Source organism: Salvelinus sp. IW2-2015, linkage group LG23 (assembly GCF_002910315.2).
Source record: "Salvelinus sp. IW2-2015 linkage group LG23, ASM291031v2, whole genome shotgun sequence".
In the NCBI taxonomy this organism is placed as follows: Eukaryota; Metazoa; Chordata; class Actinopteri; order Salmoniformes; family Salmonidae; genus Salvelinus; species Salvelinus sp. IW2-2015.
Window position 1 is genome coordinate 14642788 of NC_036863.1, and position 15143 is coordinate 14657930.

The 15143-nt window shown below is 42.7% G+C and overlaps 1 protein-coding gene across 1 annotated transcript in view; it reads left to right on the forward strand.

The window, feature by feature from the left end:
- LOC111951022 (roundabout homolog 4-like) overlaps nucleotides 1-15143 on the forward strand; it is a 43152-nt gene that overhangs the window by 26137 nt on the left and 1872 nt on the right. Inside the window, 12 exon segments of the mRNA XM_023968988.2 lie at nucleotides 356-471; nucleotides 2170-2401; nucleotides 2646-2767; nucleotides 3390-3561; nucleotides 6186-6386; nucleotides 6972-7014; nucleotides 7196-7311; nucleotides 7785-8099; nucleotides 8203-8304; nucleotides 8618-8765; nucleotides 11259-11483; nucleotides 11775-12136. Of these exon segments, the coding sequence (XP_023824756.1) occupies nucleotides 356-471; nucleotides 2170-2401; nucleotides 2646-2767; nucleotides 3390-3561; nucleotides 6186-6386; nucleotides 6972-7014; nucleotides 7196-7311; nucleotides 7785-8099; nucleotides 8203-8304; nucleotides 8618-8765; nucleotides 11259-11483; nucleotides 11775-12136 (2154 nt within the window).

Consider the following 15143-nt stretch of genomic DNA (forward strand, 5'->3'; position numbering starts at 1 on the left):
AGGGAAATTAAAGTTGATCCTGTCCTATCCTATTTCCTTACAGCTAGAATAGAATGTATTTATTTCTCCCAGGGGAATACAGAAAACTCTACTGGAATGCTAAACAAGGAACATATTATTCACAATATTTGCAGCAGGATGTAACACAAACAAAAACATTACTTTTTATGATGTTTGTGAGACGGTGGAGGAAATGAGTGTGGTTCAAAGTAAACCGTTTTTAGGAGCACTATGGGACTTTTCGTTACATGGAGTTTAGTTTGTGTCAATTTCAGTGCCAGTAGGTAATTTCAATTTATGAATAGAAAAGTGTACAACATTCTTTTCTATGAAGATTTTTCTCCCTCCTTCACAGGAGCTGCAAGCACCAGACAGAGGGACCTTCACAGAGAGTTGTCGGACCTGCGCATAGCTCTGGAGAATGTGACGGTGCTGACTCCAAACTCCAACATGTCCCAAGTGCAGTGGAAGGTACAGACATCAGACACGTCACATGGAGGTTCATGTATTACTGTGAAAACTGTTTTCACATAACAGATAACTGCATCAAGACGTTGAGAGAGTATCCCCCAGCTAACACTTCAATAGTGAACTCCTAATGTAAGGAATTTACCTTTTGCTAAACTAAGATTCATGCCTGACATTTTTTGTGTTTGTTTAGAACATTATTTTCATGTCACAAACCACATTTCCATCCACAGTTTTTTAATGCGAAAAAAAGGCAAACCGTATGTAAAAAAAATAATGACAGCTGTGATGGAAACAGGAAGTTTTGGTACAATTTATAAATGCCGACAGATCATTTGTTCGTTTGACATAGTGGGATCTTTTCGTGCCTCTAAAATCAGTTATGTGAGAAATGGTGGTGGAAATGCCTTTAGGAGCAAATATTGATATAATAACCATCATTTCGAAGTAAACTTGGAGTCCCGTGATGATATGGTGTGTGGGCCTCCCACTACGACTCGGGAAACTATGCAGTTTATTAGGATACAGATGAAATAAGTTATGATGAACTTCACTGAGTGGTGAAAGTGACGGTGAACTTGATGCTCCTTTCCAATACATTTTGAGGGTCTTATTCTGGTGACATGATGATCGAAGAAAAATATTCTCGCTCTTATCCATATTAAACTCATAGCCTACCCGCACTGTATCTGCAAACTTCATTTGGTACATGAAAACTTAGTGCACACAAAATCGTCTATGTCATCACGCACTGATTTATATCCGCAACAAGTCCRTTTGGTGGAAACACACCACTGGTGGGAAAATGCACATATTTTCGTTATGCGGATTTTAGACTATTCACATGAAAATCTGTCACCAATTGGATGGAAATCTAGCTACAGATAATATTCAAAGGATTCAAAACTGCCATAATGTTCAGTCATTTTTGTAATTATCAAGTAATCAATGGCAATCTATGTTAACTTTGGCAATTTATACCTGAATACATTTTGTAAAATGTATTCATATTTAGTATTTATTTTTTATATCTGTGTCCATATTGTCCGTGAGTTTCAAGTGGATATACCATATGGCTTGCCTAGTTAAATAAAGGTTAAATATTATTTTTTTTACATTTAAATGGTTAAAGAGGAAATAGCTTAATTAATGAAAAAAGCATATAATCAACAATGGCATTATTTTCAATTAACTCTGCAACTCTTCTAACTATTTACTTTTTTCATAACTGCCACCAGTTTGGCTGCAAAAGATTTACAACAAAATACATATTGACATAGTAAAATAAATAAAGGTGTGTAAAAAAAAAATATATATATATTTCATGCTGAAACCCACACCAATGGTATTCACAAAGTCTATGGTTTATATTTAAGCTAATGTTTTACAGCTTTGCCAGTGTATTTGTTATTTAAAAATCGTATTGGATTATTTTATATATTTGACATGTGAGGCCACACAGAAGGCTATAGATAATAAGACACCTGTGATACTCTGAAGTTCCCAAAATGGCCACTAGATGTCGTGTGATAAAATTCCCCCCAAACCTGAAAGTTACCAAAGTTCTGGTAGTTTACTGGTAAAATTCAAAAGTTACCAGTAATATACCCTTCCATTGCAACCCTAGTTTCTACACTCAAAAGCGCAAATCTCATTATTGCTTGATAACTGTGTCTTTCCTTTTTGTTCTTTTTCTTTCAGCTCCAGTCTTTCCCAACCCAGCCTCAATACCTGGATGGTTTCGAGGTCCTCTGTCGCTCTCTCTTGCCTGCCAGTTCGGACTGGGCTGCTAAGAGGGTGCCACTACCCAACTTTCAAACACTGGTCGGCCCGCTCAAGAGGGGCTACAAGTATGAGTTCAAAGTGCGTCCCTACGGCAGCAGTTTGTATGGCCGGGAGAGCAACACCAGGCACCTGCGTGTACCTGAAACGGGTAAGGAAGGGCTCAAAAAAGTTAGCAGGCTGTTATCAACTGTAAACCAAAAAGTATGCAAATATACTGTAGGTGTGTCTTTGGATACTGTGGCTCAGGAGTAGTCCGACTTTATTGAATAAAGGTGGTCCTTTGCGCTCATTTGTACTATGAAGATGAAAAACTATGATTTGAATCAAGATGGGTCATATGTGTGGTTTTTACACGTGTATTGTTATTTTCATGACACTCCATCTTCCTGCAGTGCCTAGCGCCCCACCTCAGGCCGTCTCCATAACAATGGCCCCTGACCACAATGACACGGTCTATGTGACCTGGGAGCCTCCACCACACAAAGCTCACAACGGCATCATCCAGGGATACCAGGTAAGAATAAGATGGCTACCTACACCTTTACCTTCTTGTATCTATGCCTGACAAATCTAGCACCTAGCATTCTTGTATGCTCCACAATGTGTTTTATGACATGTTTGAGAGCATGCAAGAAATTCCAGGGTGAGTTTATTTTCTCTATATGCCTGACATGTAAAGTGTTGAAACAATTATCTTTTTCAATGACCTTGTACTATGTTTAACATATTAAATTCACATTCACAATTTAATTAGACATTGTATTGACAGGGGTCCTCTGCAACCCTGGTGTGCAAGCTTTTGTTCAAGTGCAAAATAACTGATTCAACTAAGCAGTCCTGATAGAAGAAGACCATGATAAGATGAATCAAAGGTGTGGGCTGGAACAAAAGCCTGCTTTCCCTGACCAGAGTTTCATAGTATCCCTGCTGTGGAAGCAGTTACCTGAGTGCACACGCACACACACACACGCACGCGCACGCACGCACGCACACGCACACGCACACGCACACACACACACACACACACACACACACACACACACACACACACACACACACACACACACACACACAGTTCTCTGTAATGCTTCCTTGGTTCCCTCTTTGAGCTCTGTGTGTGCGTTTGTCCTGTCCAGTTGTGGTTTGTGCAGTTGGAGGAGCAGCAGTACCTGAACTGGACAGTGGATAGTGGGACCCACAGTCTGGAAATAAACCCTCTGTACCCAGGCAAAGAGTACTGGGTCCAGGTGGCAGCAGTCAACGGAGCTGGCGTCGGGGTGCAGAGTGACCCCCATAGACTGGTCATAGGTCAGTGACAACATGCCACAGATATCTGTATGGTCAACCAAACACCACAGGGTTACGAAACCTTACATAAAACAAGACTACAATAGTAGATTTGTGCAATTTGCAGTCCAGTTCATTGAAAGCATCAATGTGGGTTGGAAGGTTTGAAGATGAATGAAACAGATGTGTATAACACTGTATGTGTTAGTGTCAGTAGTGGAAAAACAACCCAATTGTCATACTTGAGTAAAAGTAAATATACATTTATAGAAAATTACTCAAGTAAAAGTGAAAGTCACCCAGCAAAATACTACTTGAGTAAAACTCTAAAAGTATTTGGTTTTAAATATACTTAAGTATTAAAAGTCAATGTAATTGATAAAATATACTTAAGTATCAAAAGTAAATGTATAAATCATTTCACAATTAAGTAAACCAGACGGCACGATTTTCTTGTTTTTTAAATTTCCGGATAACCAGGGGCACACTCCTCCACTCAGACATAATTTGCAAACAAAGCTTTTGTGTTTAGTGTTTAGTCCGCCAGATCAGATGTAGTAGGGAGGACCAGGGATGTTCTCTTGAGAAGTGCATGAATTGGACCATTTTCCTGTCCTGCTAAGCATTCGAAATGTAAAGAGTACTTTTGTGTTTCAGGGAAAATGTATGGAGTAAAAAATACATTCTTTTCTTTAGGAATGTAGTGAAGTAAAAGTTGTCAAAATATAAATGGTAAAGTACAGATACCACCAAAAACTATTTATTTTTACTTATGTACTTTATACCACTGGTTAGTGTTTATGTAGACACAGTAGGCACAATTCTGATATTTTGCCAAATTATTGACAAAAGATCTGATCTGATTGGTTAAAAGACCACTATATGTAAAAATATCATAATTAGACTGCTTGTGTAAATGCAGCCTTTACTGTACAGTGCCGTGAAAAAGTATTTGCCCCCTTTCTGATTTTCTCTATTTTTGCATATTTATGATACTGAATGTTATCAGATCTTCAACCAAAACCTAATATTAGATAAAGGCAACCTGAGTTTACAAATAACAACAACAACAAAAATTAATTATATATATATATACACACTGCCATTCAAAATTTTGGGGTCACTTAGAAATGTCCTTCTTTTTGAAAGAAAAGCACATTTTTGTCCATTAAAATAATATAAAATGTATCAGAAATAGTGTAGACATTGTTAATGTTGTAAATGACTAGTGTAGCTGGAAACGGTTGATTTTTAATGGAATATCTACATAGGCGTACAGAGGCCCATTATCAGCAACCATCACTCCTGTGTTCCAATGGCACTGTTTAAAGAAGCAATAAAACTGGCCTTCTTTAGACTAGTTGAGTATCTGGAGCATCAGCATTTGTGGGTTTGATTACAGGCTCAAAATGTCCAGAAACAAAGAACTTTCTTCTGAAACTCATCAGTCTATTTTTCTTCAGAGAAATGAAGGCTATTCCAAGCGAGAAATTGCCAAGAAACTGAAGATCTCGTACAAGGCTGTGTACTACTCCCTTCACAGAACAGTGCAAACTGGCTTTAACCAGAATAGAAAGAGGAGTGGGAAGCCCCAGTGCATAACTGAGCAAGAGGACAAGTACATTAGAGTGTCTAGTTTGAGAAACAGACGCCTCACAAATCCTCAACTGGCAGCTTCATTAAATAGTACCCGCAAAACACCAGTCTCAATGTCAACAGTGAAGAGGAGACTCCGAGATGCTGGCCTTCTAGGCAGAGTTCCTCGGTCCAGTGTCTGTGTTCTTTTGCCCATCTTAATCTTTTATTTTTATTGACCAGTCTGAGATATGGCTTTTTCTTTGCAAAAGAACACAGAGCCGGGGGGTCCTTCTTGGCTGTGATTGGCAATGCTGGAATAAGAAGAGGACCACTATCTGTTAACCTCAATGACCTTAAACTCAGATTCATCCGTTGGACTGCCAGATGGTGAAGTGTGATTCATTACTTTAGAGAATGCGTTTACACTGCTCCCGAGTCCAATGGCAGCGAATTTTACACCACTCCAGCCGATGCTTGGCATCGCGCATGTGGATCTTAGGCTTATGTGCGGCTGCTCAGCCATGGAAACCCATTTGGGTTTCCATGGCTGAGCAGCGGCGTTGCTTCCAGAGGCAGTTTGGAAATCGGTAGCGAGTGTTCCAAACCGAGGACTGACGATTTCTACATGCTACACACTTCAGCACTCGGCGGTCCCATTCTGTGAGCTTGTGTGGCCTACCACTGCTTCGCCGTTGTTGCTCCTAAAAGTTTCCTCTTCACAATAACAGCACTGAAATAGCCAAATCCACTAATTTGGGTGGATTTGGGTTGTCCATATGCTTGTGTGTGTGTGTGTGTGTGTGTGTGTATATATACCCCATTGCCAATCATGTGTGTGATAGTGTTTCCTCTTTCATATTCTCTGTCTCTGACTTATTTTATTTCTGTCTGTCTGTCTCTTTTCCTCTTTGTATCTGTCTCTCTGTGTTTTAATTTTTAAGTCTTGTTTTTCTCTTTCTCCTCCCGCCTCCCTTCCCTCCTCCCTCCTCCCTCTCCCTCCTCCCTCCTCCTCCCTCCCTCCCTCCTCCCTCCTCCTCCCTCCCTCCCTCCCTCCCTCCCTCTTACAGACTCTCGGAGGTCCGGGCCCCCCCAGTCAGACAGCCCCAGTAGGGACCTGACTCAGGTCCTGGCTGTGCTGAGGGACCCTGTGTTCATCGGAAGCGTTGGCACCCTCCTGTGGTGCGTCCTAATGGTGATGGCCTTCTGCCTGTACCGCCGCCACACCCGACCCGGCGACCACCTGGGACGAGGCCACGGCAAGGCTAAAGGTCTGTCTGGGCTGGAAGTGGGGGCTAGCTTATATGTTGTATCTTTAGCATAAGCTTAGCAAGGTTATCTTAGCATGGATGCTATGCTAGTCAACTGTGTTGTTACGGCTACGTAATCAGCGTTAGCTGCTAATCAGGTTTTAATGTGTGAGTATTATTTGGCTAAAACAAGAGAGGTTGTAGCTATATGATGTGCAACTAGAGGTTTTACACCACAAGGTTGTATAGTAGCAGGCATGCTTTTACTTACATAGGTTGGTTTTTACTTTTGACTTTCTCATCATTCAAAGTAAATGCTATATGAGAATTTATATTAAGGACACATTGTAGTGATGCTACAATGATATGGAAGCTTGTGCTATGGAAGCGTGTTCTTCTACATCTGCATTGCTCGCTGTTTGGGGTTTTAGGCTGGGTTTCTGTATAGCACTTTATGACATCAGCTGATGTGAAAAGGGCTTTATAAATACGATTGATTGATAGTGTTGAATGACAGGATTACCATTAACATCTCCAATGTTCCTGTATAAGCTGTGATACCTCATTGTGAAATCAACCAAGTGACTGTTACTCTGGGTTTTGCAGGTTTGTACAGGTTGGCCAGTGAGGACCTAATCATCAAACACCGGTAGGTGGAAGACAGTGTCGCTCATTGAAAAGGATTTCACTACTTTTTGTTTTGTAATGTGTATAATATGATCTGATCCACTGTATTTGCCTCCTAGTTTTGCCATTTTAACCATACGCAATACATGGGATTGACTGATTTACTGACTGACTGACTGATTGATTGACCTGCGTCTCTGCAGAATGGCGGCCCCAGACTCACCATGGATCTCGGGTGCGTGGAGACCGGCCCAGAGTGGCGAGAAGTACCAGGGCATGTGGGCTCAGAGCCAGGAGAACCCCGGCTTCAGGAAGACCAGTGAGTTCTCCTCTACAGCTTGTCTAGAATCAGTTCATCCTACCGCAGTTCTTAATGTAAGCATTATGAGTTGGATAAAAAAAGACTGGCCCTGGACCAGTTGATAATGCAACTCGGTACTCAGTTAGTTTGCCCTGTGTGCTAAAAGAAAAGGCTTTTAACATAGATTTTTAGGGCTGAGGCTATTCATCTGCTACCTCTGCTATTCATTATGGAAGCTCAGTGAACCACCTCTGCTATCTAAACAATACACTTGATCCATTCTGCCTCAGAATTTCTCCAATCTTAGATCGATAACTCAAAAATAATTCCAGCCACACAAGTGTATGCACAGCATTTAAAATACACACAAGTGTATGCACAGCATTTAAAATACACACAAGTAGATGCATAGCATTTAAAATCCACACAAGTGGATGCACATCATTTAGGATCATTGAGGATAACAGATAGTGGTCCTCTTCTTATTCCAGAGTTGCCAATCACAGCCAAGAAGGACCCCGGCTCCCTGGACTTGGCTGTCCCCATCGTGCCCGACAGCTGCGGTGTCTATGGGACGTTCTACGTGGACCTGACGGGAAACGGCCTCAAGACCTTCAACAGCCCCACCCGATGCCCTAAGAGGCCCCACTGCCACACCTCCTCCTCCTCACACTACTCCCAGCACGGCGCAGAGGCGGTGCGTACCGCTGTCAAGACCACGCTGGTCAAGGATGGACAAGCCCTGCCCCCAGCCCAGCCCAAGATGGGCGTGCTCAAGGAGTCATGGGAGAAGAATTACAAACGAGGTGATAGTCAATGTGGCCTTCTTAAATGGTTTTGATGTCCTTGCTCTTGGTTAACATCGATCTGTAATTACTTTTGAATCACAGACTTTGTCTCCTCCCTCAGAGCTCCATGCAGTGAACAGCGCCCCCTTGGTGTCATCGAGGAGCCAGGCGCTGGCTGTGAGGGGAGTGCCTTACAAACAGAGGCTCAGCCACCTCCCACCAGGTACTGTACTGTACTGTCATCTTACACCACTCATACCCTAAAGGCTTTTAATGCTGAGGGACAATTAGAACCATTGTTTTCACTGAACCCCAGGTATGTATGTTTTTGTTTTATCCCAGCACTAGCAAACCTGATTCAACTAATCAAGGGCTTGGAAATTAGCTGCTTATCTTAAATCAGGTGTGTGAGTGCAGGGCTAGAACAAATATGTGCACTCCTGAAGGTTCCCCCAGGAATGGATGGTACAGAACCACTGTCCTTGACAGTGTTGTTGTTGTGTTGACCTGGGTGCCTGTGTGTATTCTTCCTCCAGGTGGGCGCTCAGAGTGTGTCAAGCCCCTGGCGTCGTCCCGCTTCCTGCACCACTCAGCCTCACTGCACTTGGTGGACATGCTCCCCACCCCGCCTCCGCTGCCCATGGACGACACCACTGACACACACAGCCTCACCTCAGAGGAAGGGTGAGGAACACACACACATGCATGTACACACAAACATAACCACACTTACACAGACACACACACCCACGCACACAGACACACGCCCACACAGACACACACACATCCAAACAGAGACACACAGACATTGGCAAGACTCCCCAATCCTGCTCCCCCTCTCTCTGTGCCACTGTTCAAGACGTCCTGCCCCAGTCTCAAAACCAAGGCTACTTATGTTGACTAACACTTACCACACATGGCACATGAGAGAATACTCATCAAACTGAGCTCAATAAATGTACCATCTGTTACATATTTCATTGGCTGTAGCATTATATTAATAACTCCCCTGTAGTGTGTTGATGATTGGTGCTTTCAGAGACATACTTCTGAACAATAACCAAGAATCAAAGGGTTCTTCCTTATGGACCTTGTATTTAGCCCCTTGAATCAATTAGACCAGTCATCTACAGTACATCTGAGCACATATGAGCATCTATGAGCCGTGTGTTTCTCACACTCTGCCACAGGGCTCCCTTGTTTACTTCCTTTTAACCTCTTCCTGACACCAATCTACCACAGTTTCTCCCATTCCCCACTCTCTAATGAGCCACTGCGCTCCGCTTCCCTCCATTTCCTCTGCCATTATAGTAAAACCGGATGGCCTGAACTGGTTTCCTGTCTCCCGCTGGGGAAAATGATTGTACTTCCTCCCTGTTCTTAGCCTCGATGACAGGGCCTTGGCACGGCTCATAGAACAGCAACCAACATGCACCAATTAAATGCCAATTTACATGACCATGAATGACATGTAACCACAGTTTTAACAAAGAAAACGTCTAAATTCTAGTTATAGTACGACTATATTCTCTTGCAAGGAATAACACTATTATCACAAAATAAATGGGAATTTCTTGTAACTACAGTCGTGGCCAAAAGTTTTGAGAATGACACAAATATAAATTTTCACAAAGTTTGCTGCTTCAGTGTCTTTAGATATTTTTGTCAGATGTTACTATGGAATACTGAAGTATAATTACAAGCATTTCATAAGTGTCAAAGGCTTTTATTGACAATTACATGAAGTTGATGCAAAGAGTCAATATTTGCAGTAAATATTATTTTTCAAGACCTCTGCAATCCGCCCTGGCATGCTGTCAATTAACTTCTGGGCCACATCCTGACTGATGGCAGCCCATTCTTTCATAATCAATGCTTGGAGTTTGTCAGAATTTGTAGGTTTTTGTTTGTCCACCCGCCTTTTGAGGATTGACCACAAGTTCACAATGGGATTAAGGTCTGAGGAGTTTCCTGGCCATGGACCCAAAATATCGATGTTTTGTTCCCCGAGCCACTTAGTTATCACTTTTGCCTTATGGCAAGGTGCTCCATCATGCTGGAAATGGCATTGTTTGTCACCAAACTGTTCCTGGATGGTTGGGAGAAGTTGCTCTCTGAGGATGTGTTGGTACCATTCTTTATTCATGTCTGTGTTCTTAGGCAAAATTGTGAGTGAGCGCACTCCCTTGGCTGAGAAGCAACCCCACACATGAATGGTCTCAGGATGCTTTACTGTTGGCATGACACAGGACTGATGGTAGCGCTCACCTTGTCTTCTCCGGACAAGCTTTTTTCCGGATGCCCCAAACAATCGGAAAGGGGATTCATCAGAGAAAATTACTTTACCCCAGTCCTCAGCAGTCCAATCCCCTTACCTTTTGCAGAATATCAGTCTGTCCCTGATGTTTTTCCTGGAGAGAAGTGGCTTCTTTGCTGCCCTTCTTGACACCAGGCCATCCTCCAAAAGGCTTCGCCTCACTGTGCGTGCAGATGCACTCACACCTGCCTGCTGCCATTCCTGAGCAAGCTCTGTACTGGTGGTGCCCCGATCCCGCAGCTGAATCAACTTTAGGAGATGGTCCTTGCGCTTGCTGGACTTTCTTGGGCACCCTGAAGCCTTCTTCACAACAATTGAACCGCTCTCCTTGAAGTTCTTGATGATCAACACTCACACCTTTGTTAACGAGAGAATCACTGACATGATGTCAGCTGGTCCTTTTGTGGCAGGGCTGAAATGCAGTGGAAATGTTTTTGGGGGATTCAGTTCCTTTGCATGGCAAAGAGGGACTTTGCAATCAATTGCAATTCATCTGATCACTCTTCATAACATTCTGGAGTATATGCAAATTGCCATCATACAAACTGAGGCAGCAGACTTTGTGAAAATGAATATTTGTGTCATTCTCAACTTTTGGCCACGACTGTACAGTACATTTAGACAACTAAGTACAAAGTATATATACCTGCGTGATTTTCTCCTACACTAGGGTCTAATCTTTTGGTTATACCTAATATAAATAATTGCTAATATTTGGGGGCCCAATCTGTGATGTAGCCATTTTGTTCATTCATTTATGATACACAAGTTGATTATTGAAGAATATAACTTATAAATGTCTCATGAATTTAGTCTGAATTATTGGAAATTACCTTCTGACCTTTATTTGTCACACCTAGGTCCAGCAGGTCCACTAAGCTGATGGTGGATGACGGGTCTCACCAGTCTGTGTGTGCTGCGTCCGGTCTCCGTGGCCCCCCATCCAACACCACGGGCTTCCCCTCCTACAGCCGCCTGTCCACTGCCTCTTATTGCCTGTCATTAGACGAGGAGCAGGACACGACAATGACCTCACAGGAAGTCACCCAGTACCTGGAGCTCAACCCCAAGGCCGAGAGGCGCAGGTAGGGTTGCCATGGAAACCAAGGCGAGGGGAGGGTGAGAGTGTTACTGTCAGAGTCATTGAGGGGCTGTGCTTTGATGCTATCTATTCTGCTACATCGATTGATAAGGGCATTTAGAGACCACCAAAATTATTGTCAGTAATATTCAATATTTGAATAGCCAGTCTCTTTATTAGTAAAATAGTGTTGGATATTACAAAAATGTTTGTTATTTTAGTACAGTATTGCTTTACCGGAATCAGTAGTTTTTACTTCATTCACCTCTCCTCTTACCTCACTTCCTGTTTCCAGCACAATGCCGGAGAATCCTCCTTCTTCCTCCCTGTCCCGCCCTTTCTCCCCCACTCCCACTTTGGGCTACATCTGTGGGCTCCTTCCCTCCGACCAACTGGAGGATAGGTTGACTGACGACCAGGAGTCCCAGCCAATGGGCTCTCGACGGGCCCGGCTCCAGAGCACACCCTTGTCGCTCTGCAGTGAATGGGAGGGCTCGCTGTGGAACGGCTGGGGGTCAGTGCCAGAGGGCAACATGGCTAACAGCGCCCGCACCAGCTTCATCAGCTCGTCGGACGGCTCATTCATGAGCGATGCCAACTTTGCCTGCGTGCTGGCCACTGTGGCCGCAGAGTCCATGAGTGGAGCCTCTTTCTCAGGCAAGACTACTAGAGAAAATGTACTCACACATTATTTATATTTCATACTTTAGTCAATCATACTTTAACAGGTTACTTGAGATTGAGATGTTTTGTCACCAACTACCACTAGGTGGTGAACTCTTACCATACTGTACAATCCTAAAATGGTGCTTTGGAGTCTGATTTACAACAGATTCCTCTTTAACGTCTAGCCTCTATAGTTTGGTCATGATATACTTGTGTAAGAAGATTTTTTGGTGGATGTCTCAGGCTACATCAGGGTTATGTTTATTCATTAATTGAACATTGTTTATAGTATTTAACAATGACTTTACAACTCATAAATGGAATTGTAGTTTATTCCCTCGGGTAGCTGGTAGTGAAAAGGATTTAACCACACAATCAGGTGTCACCAGTTTACCTTTGTGTAGCTTATCGGCATGCTCTGTATCCACTGGGGATGTAGCCTAGACTAGAGTTAAGCAGTGGTCTTGTATTCTGGGAGGACTACACGTGGGAAATGTCAGTGCTTGTGTGGCCACTGAGACTGACCTATGGGACAGATCAATGTGATTGAGGTGAGAGTGTATCTCACAGACACACACAGTGGAGAGTATGTGTGTGTTTTGGTGTTGTTGTGCAACTACTCGTGTGTGTGTTGTGTAGTGTGTGTGTGTGGTGTGTGCAATACTGTGTGGTGTGTGTGTGTGTGTGTGGTGTGTGTGTGTGTGTGTGTGTGTGTGTGTGTGTGTGGCACGTATGTTAGGTAGGGGGTAAACTCAGGTTTCAGGGGTGGCCACTGCCGATTACTTAGGAGCTCTCAGCAATTGAAGGCACTAGCGAGTATCGTTCTCAGACTGTCATTTAATTATCACTCTGTCTTCTCCCAAATGTGCATATGGCCGATTCAACTTTATTCCATTTGCCCAATTGTTATTTTTTAATACAGGAGTGTTGCCACAGTGAAACAGAAGTCCTGAATGTGCACTGTGCATTTATACAAATTGGTTTCCTAAGAGAGAGAGAGAGGCAGACGAGAGAGAGAGAGAGAGAGAAGAGGAGGGACGAGAGAGAAGAGAGAGAGAGAGAGAGAGAGAGAGAGAGAGAGAGAGAGAGAGAGAGAGAGAGGAGAGAGAGAGAAGAGAGAGAGAGAGAGAGAGAGAGAGAGAGAGAGAGAGAGAGAGAGAGAGAGAGAGAGAGAGAGAGAGAGAGAGAGAGAGAGAGAGAGAGAGAGAGGAATAGGGTGCCAAATGGGCTATTAACAAGTAGACAATGGATTGATTCTAAGTTGCGTATGCATCATACATCAGGTTTTTACTGTTGATATGGTACAAAGATGCAATCTTTGGCACTGTTAAAATGTCACCTTTCTGTTATCATATCTATTTTATCATGATGTCAGTTGTCATGTAATATCTCTCTGTATCATGGTATCAGTTAGCATATCTCACTTTATCGTGGTATCATTTGTCATATCTCTGTATCATGGTATCAGTTGTCATATAGAGTACAGTCAAAAGTTTGGACACACCTACTCATTCAAGTTTTTTTCTTTATTTTGACTATTTTCTACATTGTAGAATAATAGTGAAGACATCAAAACTATGAAATAACACATATGGAATCATGTGGTAACCAAAAAAGTGTTAAACAATATAAAATATATTTGAGATTTTTCAAAGTAGCCACCCTTTGCCATTACAACCTTGCAGACTTGGCATTCGCTCAACCAGCTTCATGAGGTAGTAACCTGGAATGCATTCAATTAACAGATATGCCTTGTTAAAAGTTATTTTGTGGAATTTCTTTCCATCTTAATGCGTTTCAGCATATCAGTTGTGTTGTGACAAGGTAGGGGTGGTATACAGAAGATAGTCCTATTTGGTAAAAGACCAAGTCCATATTATGGCAAGAACAGCTCAAATAAGCAAAGGGAAACGATAGTCCATCATTATTTTAAGACATGAAGGTCAGTCAATAATGAAAATGTCAAGAACTTTGAAAGTTTCTTCAAGTGCAGTCGCAAAAACCATCAAGCACTATGATGAAACTGGCTCTCATGAGGACCACCACAGGAATGGAAGACCCAGAGTTACCTCTGCTGCAGAGGATAAGTTCATTAGAGTTACCAGCCTCAGAAATTGCAGCCCAAATAAATGCTTCACACAATTCAAGTAACAGACACATCTCAACATCAACTGTTCAGAGGAGACTGGGTGAATCAGGCCTTCATGGTCGAATTGCTGCAAAGATACCACTACTAAAGGACACCAATAAGAAGAAGAGACTTGTTTGGGCCAAGAAACACAAGGCCAGTGGAAATCTGTCCTTTGGTCTGATGAGTCCAAATTTTTGATTTTTGGTTTCCAACCGCTGTGTCTTTGTGAGATACCGAGTAGGTGAACCGATGATCTCCGCATGTGTGGTTCCCATCGTGAAGCATGGAGGAGGAAGTGTGATGGTGTGGGGGTGCTTTGCTGGTGACACTGTCAGTGATTTATTTAGAGTTCAAGGCACACTTAACCAGCATGGCTACCACAGCATTCTGCAGCGATACACCATCCCGTCTGGTTTGCGCTTAGTGGGACTATCATTTGTTTTTCAACAGGACAATGACCCAAAACACACCTCCAGGCTGTGTAAGGGCTATTTGACCAAGAAAGAGAGTGATGGAGGGCTGCATCAGATGACCTGGCCTCCACAATCACCCGACCTCAACCCAAATGAGATGTTTTGGGATAAGTTGGACCACAGAGTAAAGGAAAAACAGCCAACAAGTTCTCATGATATGTGGGAACTCCTTCAAGATTGTTGGAAAAGCATTCCTCATGAAGCTGCTTGAGAGAATGCCAAGAGTGTGCAAAGCTGTCATCAAGGCAAAGGGTGGCTACTTTGAAGAATCTCAAATATAACATTTATTTTAATTTGTTTAAAACAAAATGGGTTACTACATGATTCCTTATGTGTTATTTCATAGTTTTGATGTTTCACTATTTTTCTACAATGTAGAAAATAGTAAAAATAA